This window comes from Lithobates pipiens, unplaced genomic scaffold (assembly GCF_037356315.1).
Source record: "Lithobates pipiens isolate NorthernLeopardFrog02 unplaced genomic scaffold, aLitPip1_a1.2 Scaffold_18, whole genome shotgun sequence".
NCBI lineage: Eukaryota > Metazoa > Chordata > Amphibia > Anura > Ranidae > Lithobates > Lithobates pipiens.
The window spans coordinates 263380079-263394440 of NW_027507758.1; the positions used below are offsets into that span (position 1 = coordinate 263380079).

General features: G+C 39.1%; 1 protein-coding gene across 6 annotated transcripts in view; it reads right to left on the minus strand.

Moving 5' to 3' along the window:
- The window catches only part of LAMA2 (laminin subunit alpha 2), a 1237914-nt gene that overhangs the window by 327342 nt on the left and 896210 nt on the right, over positions 1-14362 (minus strand). For all 6 annotated transcript variants that reach the window (XM_077486899.1, XM_077486900.1, XM_077486895.1 and 3 more), the window contains 3 exons: positions 9483-9600; positions 8413-8547; positions 4516-4640 (listed from right to left, as the gene is read on the minus strand). In XM_077486899.1, coding sequence (XP_077343025.1) covers positions 4516-4640; positions 8413-8547; positions 9483-9600 — 378 coding nt within the window. The remainder of the gene's footprint in view (positions 1-4515; positions 4641-8412; positions 8548-9482; positions 9601-14362) is intronic.

The window sequence follows — 14362 nt, forward strand, 5'->3', positions numbered from 1 at the left end:
ATACCCGTGTTCTCTGCCTCCAGGGCCAGGGCACAATATTAGCAGATATTGCTTTTCATGTACTTCAATGATAATGAACTCTGTCGTCCTCGGGGGAGCCTGGATAAGATCAGCTCTACAAAATGCGGCCCCTTGTAAACCACTTCAACCAACAGTTTGCAGTCTTGTTTACTCCCAATCAAGTTGTCTGCATTAATGAGTCCCTGAGTATGTTTTCTGGTTACTTGTCTTTCAAACAGCATCTTCCCAGCAAGCGTGCCAGATATGGGGTCAAGATGTATAAGCTCTGTGACAGGGCCACAGGCTATGCATATAGTTTTGTGGTTTATGAGGAAGAGATAGTTATGTAGAACCGGAGAACTGCCCAGACTACATAGGGAGCGCTGTTAAGATTGTGTGAGACTTGGTGTCACCCTTATTCGGAAAGGGGTACCACTTGTATGTGGACAATTATTACACGAGTGTGACCCTTTTTAGTCACTTGTTTGATCATGGAATTGGCACATGTGGTACCAAGCAATCTAATCACCGGGACTTACCCCAGCGGCTTGTATATTCCCGTATCAGGCTGGGGGAGAGAGCATGCTTGAAGTGTAATAATTTGCTCACTGTGAAGTGGAGGGATAATAAGAATGTTTTTGTTCTGTCGTCCCTTCATGCAGACATGAGGGTCCAAATTCCTACGGCGACTGGTGTTGTGGAGAAACCCCTCTGTGTCCATGAATATAATCTTAATATGGGGGGGTGTGGACCTCAATGACCAGTTGTTGGCGCCGTACCTAGTTGCCCGCAAGGCCAGATGCTGGTACAAAAAAGTGTCTGTATACTTATTCCAATTGGCTCTGCTGAATGCTTATGTGCTATACAAAGCTTCAGGATGAACTGGATCCTTCCTTAAATTGCAGGAAGAGATCATTACAGCCCTTCTGTTTCCAGACGGTACTGTGGCCCAACTTCCATTATATATATATATATATATATATATATATATATATATATATATATATATATAGTGAATTTTAGTGCATTAAAATTAAAAAAAGTGTGTTTTTTCCCCCCAAAAAACGGCGTTTGAAAAAGCACTGTGCAAATACTATGTAAAAAAAAATGCCAACACCCACCATTTTAATCTGTCGAGCCTTTGCTTTAAAAAATATCTATAATGTCCGGGGGTTCAAAGTAATTTTCTATATAAAAAATGTTTTTTTCATGCAAACAAAAAGGGCCAGAAAGGGTTTGTCTTCAAGTGGTTAGAAGAGTGGGTGATGTGTGACATAAGCTTCTAAATGTTGTGCATAAAATGTCAGGACAGTTCAACCCCCCCCCCCCATGACCCCTTTTTGAAAAGTAGACACCCCAAGCTATTTGCTGATAGCTATTTGCTGATATTGTTGAATCCATAGAATATTTTATATTTTGCCACAAGTGTCGGAAAAATTACATTTTTATTTTTTTTTGCACAAAGTTGTCACTAAATAATCTATTGCTCAAACATGGCATGGTTATATGTGGAACTACACCCCAAAGTACATTCTGCTGCTTATCCTGAGTATGGGGATACCACATGTATGAGACTTTTTGGGAGTCTAGCCGTGTACAGGCCTCCGAAAACCAATCACCACCTTCAGGCTTTCTAAGGGCGTAAAATGGTGATTTCACTTCCTCATTACCTATCACCGTTTCAGAGGCCCCGAAATGTCAAGATAGCACAAAAGCCCCACAAATGATCCCATTTTGGAAAGAAGACACTTCAAGCTTTTTGCTGAGAGGCATGTTGTGTCCATAGAATTTTTGATATTTTGACACAAGTTTCTGGAAAATTATAATTTCTTTTTTTTACACAAATTGGTCACTAAATGATATATTGTTCAAACATGGCATGGTTATATATGGATTTACACACCAAAATACATTCTGCTGCTTCTCCTGAGTATGGAAATACCACATGTGTGAGACTTTTTGGGAGGTATTCCCCGAATGGGGCAAACAGTCAATGTTCGGCCCGAACGAATGCTTGGGCCAAACCGTTAGCCCAACACTAATTTATGATCACCTATGGATATATCAGAATGATTTTAGTAACATTACTATTCTCTATTTTATTGTGATTTTTAAGCTCCTACGATAGGTACCGTACTGTGTATGTGATTGCTGAGAGTGTAGCATACATCAGTTTGGTTGTGTAACAAACAATATAGAAAATACATGTTGTTGCTCTTGTAAAGTATACAACTACTATATAAACAATTTCTAAACCTTTGTGTTTTACATTTAAATGATTAGTTATGTATTATTAATATAAAATGCACATTAGTTTTTCAAGAAATTGCTAAATAGGAAACCTGTTCCCTAACTAAGCAAAGGTACTTTTTTTTTATTGACAAAGTGATTGAAAAATCTGTATGATGTCTTCCAAAAATGAGAAGATATCACTGTGAGTCATTTTTATTTAGCTCTAGAAAGCATCTTTCAGGATCTTTGCTAAATGCAGACTCATCTACAACTGATTGCTGCTTGGTGCTTTCCAGGCTGTTCCCCAGTATCAGTACATTCAGCACAGCACATTTACTCACTTAAAAATTAAATCAATAGAGTCTGAATAGGTAATAAAATTACTACTTTGCAAAAATGTAAACAAATTGATCTACAACTCTCAAACTCATTATCCAACACAATTTCAACTCCGTAAAAATAGATCTACAGCTTATAACCATATTGAAGTGCTGAGTGTACAGGAACAAAACACTTTTGAAAATGATAGCTTGAATAAAATTTGCTTAGGGAAAAGTTTACAAGCGAAAATAAATAAGATTATGTTTGTGTACTGTAGCTTATAGTCAGCTTTTGATTAAATGACTTCTCACTCCTCTATATTCTTTAGGTTATCTTATTACAGCTTTACTTAATATTTATAACAGCAACCCACAATGTTAAGAAAAAATCATTACATAACCTCTTGAAAGGTACAATCCGAAGACCTAATTAACCCCTTCATGCCTATTGGTTATTTAAACCTTCATGTCGAGGTAACATTTTTCCGATTAATTTTTGATTTTTTTTTTTATAGGCTTTCCACCTATAAAAGGTAGCTTTCTACATGATTTTTGCACTGACTTTTATCAGGCTACGGGGCTTATTAACTAGAGGAAAATCCACTTTGCACTGCAAGTGCACATGAAAGTGCACTGAAAGTGCACTTGGAAGTAAAGTCGCTGTAGATCCGAGGGGGACATGCAAGGAAAATAAAAAACAGCATTTTAGCTTTCACATGATTGGATGATAAAATCAACAGAGCTTCCACTCATTTCAGATCTACCCCTCGGATCTACAGCAACTTTACTTCCAAGTGCACTTGCAGTGCAAAGTGGATTTTCCATTAATAAATAACCCCCTATGAGTCTTTCATCTGGTACATATTGGGGGTTATTTACTAAAGGAAAAGCCACTTTGCACTGCAAGTGCACATGAAAGTGCACTGGATGTGCACTTGGAAGTAAAGTCACTGTAGATCTGAGGGGGACATTCAAGGAAAATAAAAAACAGCCTTTTAGCTTGCACATGATTGGATGATAAAATCAACAGAGCTTCCACTTATTTCAGATCTACCCTTCAGATTTAGAGTGACTACACTTCCAAGTGCAATTTCAGTGCAGTTTCAGGTGCACTTGCAGTGCAAAGTGGATTTGCCATTCGTAAGTATCCCCCATTGCTTTCATAACTATATTGCATGTGGGTTTATGGCAAATCAACAAAGAAAAGAAAAAAAAAACCTTTGCTCAGTTAATGAACATCAAATCAGTCAACCAGGATGACCGCTACTGTTTTACAGAGAAAATGGCTGATACCGAGGCTGGCATAACATAGATCATACGGTAAGGTCCAGTACACTATTTATGGAAGGCGTCATTTTCTGATGAAACATAAGATCTACCATACAGATAGTTCTAATTCTACTGAATAGTACTTTGGAAGAAATCCCAGTCCTCATAGTTCCCTTTCCATGGTTATAGAAGCCATGCTTATAGATTTCACCAACAACTCCTGCTAAGCTTTAATTTGTATTGCACAAATATATTGGTGCTGTATGGCAGCGTTTCTCAACTCCAGTTCTCAAAGCGCCCCAACAGGTCATGTTTTCAGGATTTCCCTTTAGATGAAACAGCTGTGGTAATTCCTAAGGCAGTGAAACTGATCAAATCACCTGTGAAAAATAATGGTACGTCTGAAAACATGACCTGTTGGGACGCCTTGAGGACTGGAGTTGAGAAACACTACTCTATGGACACAATTATATCTTTATGTTTACATTTCCATTTACCAAACAATGTAAACAGCAGGACAGTAGCTCTCTGGTTAAATCTAGAGAAGATATCAGGTCGGTGTTTTATGTCTACTCTGAGTGTCCAGAATTAGATGTCATTCCTAATATTAAACACCCCTTTCCCCCCAAATTTTTCTTTATAATACTTTGTATATTTAATGAGGCACTGCTTACTCTTATACAATTTAACTTACTTGTTGCTTGCAATGCGTAGGGGACAAGCACATGGTTTGCAGTCATCAGGGAATCCTTTTACAATGCCATAGAAACCCGGAGCACACCTCTCACAGTGATCACCTGTAGTGTTGTGTTTACAGGCCTGGAAATAAAAAGCTACATCTTTATACATGCACAGATCTTATTGCTATTGTTGACAGATCAATATTTAAAGGAAAAGCTTTATTAAGAATAACAAAGCTGAAGTTGCACACAAAACTTTCATAATTTTTAGGCTCTATTATATCTATGTCATAAGAATAATAGATTATCTTCCTATATTATACTGTACTTTGTCATCTTTCAACAAGGAACTCGTCTGCAATTGGTTTTCTCCCCCACCTTGTCCCCCCTTACGCTCCTTTCTTACTCCTTTTTCTTTTCTCCCTTTTTCTTTTCTCCATCCCTTTTTTCTTTTAGCTGTTAAAATTGAACAAAAATCATTTACTCAGGTTTATGCTACAGTTGGTTGGTCTGTATGGATGCCTGGTACTGCTTGGTCCTACTAATATTGTTCAGAAGAACGTCACAATAGGTAGCCTCTGTATTTCTGTTTGCACTGTATTCCTTAAATTGTGTCTATATGTACACTCAGATAATCTGACTATTCCTATGCTATACTCCGGCATCTGTGTTTACACTTGCAGATTAAGCTTTAACCACTTGCCGTCCAGCAATGTACCTGTTTAGAAGGATGATATCTCGATCAGCACTGCATGCAGCTGCAACAATGATCAACATATCATTTTTTAGTGGCAGGGATTCCCTTCAATGTAAAAGTATTTAGCAGCAGACATGTGCAGACTGAAATATTTTGTTTCGGAATTTCGTTTTGGTCCGAAAAATACATTTATTTAGTTACTCCCGAAATTCAATTTTATTTATTTAGTTTTTCGTAAAAAAATTGCATTAGTCCGAAAATCCAAATGAATTATGGTCGAATCTGTCATTGAAGGCTTATGGTGTCTGTCGGAATGTTTAAAGAAGATTCGACGGAGCAGCGAAACTCACTTATGATGCTGCAATCATACATTCCTGGTTGAATATTTTGACTACAAGCTATAGTAGGATTCTAATGTTGTATGACTTTTATGTTTTTTTAAGGCTATTTGCATTGCACACAGGTCATTAGCATTAGCATTAAGGAAAAAATAAATTAAGAAAAAAAAAAAATGGCGTGGGGGTCCCCCTCAAAATCCATACCAGGCCCTTCAGGTATGGCATGGATTTTAAGGGGAACCCCGCACCAAAAAAAATGGTATGGGGGGTCCCCCTCAAAATCCATCCTCCATGGAACCATGCGTCAGAGGGGGCGGAGTCACTGGGTGGCCCCGCCCTCCACCACAAAAGAACTGCCAGAAGAAGAGAAGCATCACACAGCGGGAGCCTCCCATTGCGCAGAGCGGCCCGTGAACCAAAAAGAGTCGCTGTGGAGGAAGATGCCGGAAGAGAACACCGGACCAAGAAGAAGCGGATCAGAGGAAGAAGAGGATTGGAGGAAGACGATGGAGGAATAAACCAAAGGATGAAGAAAGGAAGAAGGAAGAAGACCAGAAGAAAGAAGATGAAAGAAGACTTTAATAAAGGAATTGTCAAAGACCGTCTCCTGTCATTTTTAACACTTTTTTGGCACTTTTTTGGTGAAATGATAGAGGTACTTTTGTACCCCCTTACCATTTCACACAGGGAGGCCGGGATCTGGGGGTCCCCTTGTTAAAGGAGGCTTCCAGATTCCGATAAGCCCCCACCCGCAGACCTGTCAGATCTTTCGTTTTTCGGACTCTGTGCTTTCGTTATCGTTTGTCCAAACGATAACGAAAATACCTGAAATTCGGACGAAAATGCATTCGGACGAAAACGAATGCACACGTCTATTTAGCCGCTAAGAAGCCTCTGGATTACTTTTACAGGTGAAGAAAGAGGATTTCTAGGTACTGTAGTTTGATGCTGTTCCATGGGCAGATGCAATTATTTACTCAGTGTAACATCATTTTTTATATATTACTAAACAGTTGGGTATCATATTAGGTTTTGCACAAACGCTGCACAACTATCATGTGAAAAATATGCAACACCAACTATTTTATTCCCTAAGGCCTCTGATTAAAAAAAAAAAAAAAAAAAAAAAAAAAATATATATATATATATATATATATATATATATATATATATATATATATATATACATACATATACTGTTTGGTGGTTCTAGTAGTTTTCTAACAACAAAACTAATCTTTTTACATGTAGGAGAGGAATGTCAGAATTGGCCTGGACTGGAAGTAGTTAAATATGACAGAGAAACAGAGCCACGCTGCAGTCTTTCAACATTGCAAAAATAAACCTTTATTGGATTTAAGTCAAACACATTTTATGGGTAATTTCCACCTACAACATGTTCAGATTACTTATGACGGTACACATTATCATTAAGAGCACTGAATTATTGTCTCATTTATTATCCACATAGAAGTGAAGAAAGAACTAAAAAAAATGTTTTGTTTTTAGTCAATTGTACTGACTGCAACACTAGTCAGCACCAAAGCTATTTCATTGTAGTTTATATTTAGTGTACTGTAACCCTGCACTAATTTACAATTTGTGGTAGACAATCAGTGTGCTATGGTCCCTCTGAGGCTCCCTCACTGGTACGCTATCTTTAGATTACCTGTTCTCCCCAAGTAACTTCATAGTCATAGTGTATCATACTAGTGCTAGTGTAAAACATTTCTGCATTACATTTTCTTCTCCCAGTTCTGCATATGGCTCCTATTTCTGTACTAGTTAATCACCATTCCTGTATCCAAGAGAGAGCTGGGGCTTTTTTTTAACCTGGAAAGCAAACCCCCCAAAAGTCCCCCCAAAATACATACCAGACCTTAAAGGAGTTGTAAAGTCTCCAGGTTTTTCACCCTAACGCATTCTATGCATTAAGATGAAAAATCTTCTGTGCTCCAGCTGCCCTTGGAGCCCCCCTATTTCTTACCTGAGCCCATATCCGTCCAGTGATGCGCATGAGCCCAGTGACTCCAGCCGCTGTCTCTGTCCTCATTAGATAGACACTACTGTCAATCAAATCCAGTGACATCGGAGCAGGGGGTGGGACTGAGTCCAGGAGCATCACCAGGGCACCCCAGAAGAGGAGGATTGGGACTGCTCTGTGCAAAACCCTTGCACAGAGCAGGTAAGTATAACATATTTGTTAAAAAATAATAATAACCTCTACAATCACTTTAAGGTTGTTTGTTGCCCAGGCACTCCTGTACATACAGCCTCATAGCTTTAAATCTACAGTGCATTGTGGGTTTTAAAGCACTGTGTTTCTGACAGCTAGTCTTAGGAGATTAGGGGTAAGATTTGGTGATGTCCCTACTGTGTTGCTTTTTGTTCTCCTTGCAAAATGCTCTGACTCCAAAAATATAATTACTGGATTACTTTTTTCTTAGTTTGTTATTATGATGCAACTTAATACTGTAACTTGCCAGACTGATTGTTATTGGTCATGACAATGGGTCTATACAAATATTTATTACAATATGTATTTATTTTGCTTCTTATACTCCAAAACCTTTATTCTCCCTGTCACCTAAGCCATGGAGGGATCTGTAGTTTTACGATACCTAAACTAATAGTTGGTCATGTTCTTTATCAAGGGATTTTACTAGTTTACTATAGGTATAATAAAGTAATGAAATGCATTCTAATTATCTGGGCCGGCCACATTATAAAAAGGTACACAAAAAGTGTACCTTTTGTGCTTTTGAATAGTTTTAATTCGATTTTTCTTCTCCTAGTGGGCAGGGGTAAACCCTACAATATGGACTGTTCAGAAGCAGGGGTTATGGCTAAAAGTAGAAATGTGTTGTTAATCATACCTGACAAACAGAAGTGTTTGAGTCACACATATTACTGTGCCTATTGCATTGGCAAGGTACACATGTTCCAAGAGTTGGTCCAGTCCTTTGTGATGTTGAAACAGGAGCCATTCTGAAGAATCCAGGCAAGCATGCCTAAAGAAGATATAGTACAGATTGAGCAAATTGTTCACTTCTCAGTTACAGTGATTGAAACAATTGGTAGCACAGTGTTATTTTTAATAAACAAATGGGCGGTCTTATATATATATTAATTAATTTTTGGATAAGTTTCAAATAAACAGATGTCGACATCCAACAGGATCCATATTCACTGCTCACATAATAAATAAGAGGATGTATAGTTCAAAATGTACTTGTAACTCCAAGTGCCAATTGTACAAATCACATAGCAGTAAAGCAATGTTTGGAATGACCACCTTGTCATCATGTGTATAAAGAGAGGACAGGATCTAATTGTATATACTGGTTGTGGGCATACGTTTGTAGGTGTTTTTTTTTGGGGGGGGGGGGGGGGTTGGAATGGGTTACATTGCATCTGTTTCTGTCACATTCAGCTTGACAAAGTACACATCTGTGAATGTACCTTTACTGCTAAAATGTGAATTGTTCTGTTGGCACTTGTAGTTACAAGTAAAGAGCATTTTTTAATTAATTTTTGAGCCACAATTTATTCAAACTTTCTTCATCCTAAAGGTGTTCTATTGGGTTGAGATCATGACTCTGTGCAGGCCAGTCAAGTTCCTCCACCCCAAACTTGCTCATCCATGTCTTTATAGACCTTGCTTTGTGCACTGGTTCAAATCATTTGATGGAGGGGGATTATGATGTGGGGTTGTTTTTCAGGGGTTGGGCTTGGCCCCTTAGTTCCAGTGGAGGGAATTCTTAAGGCGTCAGCATATCAAGACATCTTGAACAATTTCACACCTCCTATGTTTACAAAGTATCACTGGTCATATATTAATTTTATATTAACTGCACATGCTTACTTAATATAAAAATATACAGTATATGTAAATACTATCAGTGTGCATATTCTGAATTGCCCTACTTTATTCTTGTAAGCATACCTCACATGAGAGTCCAGAGTACCCCACTGGACATTCACATTTCTCTATCAAATTGGCCTTTGGGCTCATGGTAAAAGAAGTTCCCTCTTCTGCCACTTCCAAAAATACTTCAGAAATCCTATTAACATAAAATGCATTAGTTACAAAGTGTTATAGTTCTGTTTCTGCATAAGAAATAAGAGGAAAATCTGCAAATGGAAACAAGCTAGGATGCTTAAACCCTTGTACACACGGTCGGACATTCCGATGGAAAATGTCTGATCGGACCATGTTGTCGGATAATCCAACCGTGTGTGGGCTTTATCTGACTATTTCTGTCAGAATGTCTGACCGACAAAGTTTGAAGCTGGATATAAATTTTTCTGACAACATGATCTGATCGGACTTTATCCCATTGTTTGTAGAGAATTCCGATTGGACAAAGTGCCACGCATGCTCAGAATAAATTCCTAGACCAAAGCTATTGGCTACCAGCCTGAACGTAGTCCCGTCGTAACAAAATAATGTCATCACATTACGAATGATTGGATTTTCCGACAACTTTGTCTGACCGTGTGTTTGCAACCGACGGATTTTGTTGTCGGAATGTCCGACGCGTGTACAAGGTCTAAAATGTATCTATAGCCCAATCTTTTGGATAGAGTGGGAAGCCTATTATATTGTTGATTTTGGAGGCTACATTCTGGGGACAACCTTTTTACCAGACAGGTAGTGAGGGAGATCTGTCTAACAGCAACACAGATAGAAGTACAAATGCTTGTTTTATGGACACCGTACAACATCTGCCAGCTTTTTATTGTTGCGTGTTTCCTTGTTGATTTTCCCTCATTTTCTGTCACCCCACTGATATATCACTACACTTTTTACCCATTATATCCAAAACTAAAAAAGTTTGGTGTATAGATAAACTTTAAAGCTTGTTAACACATGGTTAGTAAGGGTGAGCCAAACCCCCCCTGGTTCAGTTCGCACCAGAACTTGCGACCAGACAAAAAATTTGGATGAACACAGGAGCACCCTTAAAGTCTATGGGTCACAAACATGAAGAATCAAAAGTGCTAATTTTAACCACTTAAGGACCAGGCCTCTTTTTCGGACTTGGTGTTTCCATGTTTAAAACAGTTTTTTTTGCTAGAAAATTACTTAGAACCCCCAAACATTTTATATTGTTTTTTTTCTAACACCCTAGAGAATAAAATGGCGGTCATTGAAATCCTTTTTTTCACACCGTATTTGCGCAGCGGTCTTAGAAGCGCACTTTTTTTGGAAAAAATTAACTTTTTTGAATAAAAAAATAAGACAACAGTAAAATTAGCCCAATTTTTTTTTATACTGTGAAAGATAATGGTATGCCGAGTAAATTGATACCCAACATGTCACGCTTCAAAATTTCGCCCGCTCGTGGAATGGCGTCAAACTTTTAGCCTCAAAAATCTCCATAAGCGACATTTAAAAAATTCTACAGGTTGCATTTTTTGTGTTACAGAGGAGGTCTAGGGCTAGAATTATTGCTCTCGCTCTACCGATCGCGGCGATACCTCACATATGTGGTTTGACCACCGTTTTCATATGCGGGCGCTACTCACGTATGCGCTCGCTTCTGTGCGCAAGCTCGTCGTAACAGGGTGTTTTTAAATTTTATTTTTTTTTTTCTTATTTTTTTTTATTTATTTTATTTATTTTTACACTTTAAAAAAAAAAAAAAATGGATCACTTTTATTCCTATTACAAGGAATGTAAACATCCCTTGTAATAGAAAAAAGCATGACAGGTCCTCTTAAAGATGAGATCTGGGGTCAAAAGGTCCTCAGATCTCATATTTGGGCTAAAATGCAAAAAAAAAAAAAAAAGAAAATCTGACATTTAAAAAAAATATATACCTTTAAGAGGTATGGGCGGAAGTGACGTTTTGACGTCGCTTACGCCCTCCTATGGTATAGAGACGAGTGGGGGCCATCTTAGCCTCACTTGTCTCTATGCCCAGCAGACGAAAGGACCCGATCGCCTCCGCCGCTACCGACGGCTCCGGTAAGCGGCGGAAGGTGCGGGAGGGCGGCGGGAGGGGGGGTGGCACCTCTCCCGCCGCCGATAGCGGTGATCTCGCGGCGAATCCGCCGCGGAGACCACCGTTATCGTACAGCCGACCGCCGCCTGAAGAGATGGATATCTCGGTTGTGGCAGCAGCTGCTGCCGTTACCGAGATATCCCTCTTCAAAAAATGGACGTACATCGTCGTGCGGCGGTCGGCAAGTGGTTAAAGGCTTATACTTTTGTCATAAACGACACCATGTGACGTCAGAGGAAGGCAGGGTCGCCCGTTCACGTCAACGAGTGGCCCTGCCCTCAGCTATATAACAGCTGTCATCGAGAAGAAGCTTCACTCGGTGGGAGCCTCCCATGGAGGCGGAGCTGTTGCGGCTTATTTTTTTGGCTAGTTGGGTGGCGTGGGATGGATCTACATCGTGGGCCATTTTTGTTTTTTTAGGACTCGTCCCAAAGTGTCTCTTGTCTTTTTTACTATTTTTGACACTTTTTTGTGAAATGGTAGGGGTACAATGTACCCATTACCAATTTACATAGGGGAAGCCTGGGATTTGGGGGTCCCCTTGTTAAAGGGGGCTGCCAGATTCCGATAAGCCGCCACCAGCAGACCCCCACAACCTCCGGGCAAGGGTTGTGGGGATGAGGCCCTTGTCCCCATCAACATGGGGACAAAGTGCTTTGGGGGCTACTCCAAAGCACCATCCCCATGTTGAGGGCATGTGGTTTGGTATGGTGTTCTCTCACCCCCCTCTTTTCCAGATGCCTGCCAGGTTGCATGCTCAGATAAAGGTCTGGTATGGATATTGGGGGGAACCCTACGCCATTTGTTTTATATTTTGGCACAGGGTTCCCCTTAAAATCCATACCAGACCTGAAGGGTCTGGTATGGATTTTGGGGGGACCCCTACGCCATTTAAAAAAAAAATGGTGTAAATTTTCCCTTAATATCCAAAGCAGACCTGAAGGGACTGGTATGGGCCTTGGGGGGCAATTTATTTATTAATTTTTGGTTTGGGGTTCTCCTTAATATTCATACCAGACTCAAAGGGCCTTGTAATGGACTGGGGGGACCCATGCCATTTTTTCAATGGGTTTTATCTATATTGCCGAAACCCAACAATTCAATACAGCTGCAATCAGCTTTAAATTACTTTTTTTCCTAGAAATTTCATTTTGCTGTGGTACTGTTCTAAACTTGGGAAAACTGCACCACTTTACAGGCATACTATAGACACCCCCCAGGCACAATATTTAAGGGAATATTACATTTTTATTGTTTCACTTTAAGCATGATTAAAATCACTGCTCCCAAAAAAACGTTAGTTTTTAAAACTTTTTTTGCATTGATACAAGTCCCCTGGGGCTGGACCTTGGTCCCCAAACACTTTTTATGACAATAACTTGCATATAAGCCTTTAAAATTAGCACCTTTGGTTTTTCATATTAGTGTTCCATAGACTTTAGCGGGGTTCTTGCGACTTTTGAATTTGCCGCAAACACTTTTGTTGTTTGCCGAATGCCCTAATGGTTAGCATAAATGAGTGAAATAGTGAGTTTAAGAGGGCAAAACTGACTTTACAACTGACTACTCACCATTTGCCTTTTCCAACTCCACGGGTTATCATTTGACTTTTTTTTATTTACTAGACCCCCATTATGTTTTTAGCCTAACTCTGGTCAAAATTGTATATTTGTAAGTTTTTGATTGAGTGAGTCTGTGGTTCAGTTGGAGAGGTTTCCCCTATTTGCCTATCTGTGACACTTTGTCATATCCTGACATCCAGGATATCAGGGAGACATAGTCGAGTAAAAACTTTCACAACGGTAACAATCAAAACCTTATAAAAGTTGAAACCCTTTCCCATTTTTCGAATTATATGTTTATTGTTGTTTCTGTTTATTATTATTATGCAGGATTTATATAGTGCCAACAGTTTGTGCAGCACTTTACACCATGAGGGCAGACAGTACGGTTACGATACAATTCAATGCAGGAGGAATCAGAGGGCCCTGCTTGTTAAAGCTTAGCTTATAATGTATATTTTGCAATATCTAGCAAACCATGTTTTTCCCAGTGTTAACATGCCCATGATTTTGGACATACTGTACAGTTATAGATATAGTAAAGCATTACCCTTTTAGACTACACCGCAGTTAAGCAATATAACCTGTTTCAGGACCCATTATACCCTGTGATTGGACAATGATGGGGCATCACAGGGTATGATGGGTCCTGAAACAGCTGCTTAAATGCTTAACTGCAGTGTAATCTCTTGTGTCTCTTGAGAGGTCTAAGATCTGGCTGTCCAGTCTAGCATGGGTGTCTAGATCAACATCTAAAAAGGCATTGAAAGTGACATTGGAAATGTTTGCTGGTACCAGTCATTTCCTCCTCTGGCTCCTTTTCACTCACATGAAAATAACCTTCTGCTGGCCTATCCTGTTATGTAAGCTTGTAGTAGAAAGATTGTCATTCACTTTGAGTATTTTTTTTGTATTTCTCAAAGAATATATTGTTAGGACTTTGGCATGATTTGACTAATCATCACTTGGCTGTTTGTTTGGTTTGTATACTTTGAGAAAGCAATACTTCTATGTGATATATACACTAAAATTCATGCAAATGTATTCAAGGAGTTTGACTTTACCTACAAGATGCAATAGAAAGAGCAATAAAACAGAATCTTTGTTTGCTCTATATTTGTTCTTTAGCTGGAAGATCATACTGATTTAACCAGCTTTTTATTAGATCAATACAACAAACAGCAACTGATTAAACATGTCAAGGGCAGCAGGACAATTGAGCACATGTAGCTTGGGAATAAAGAGTATAATGG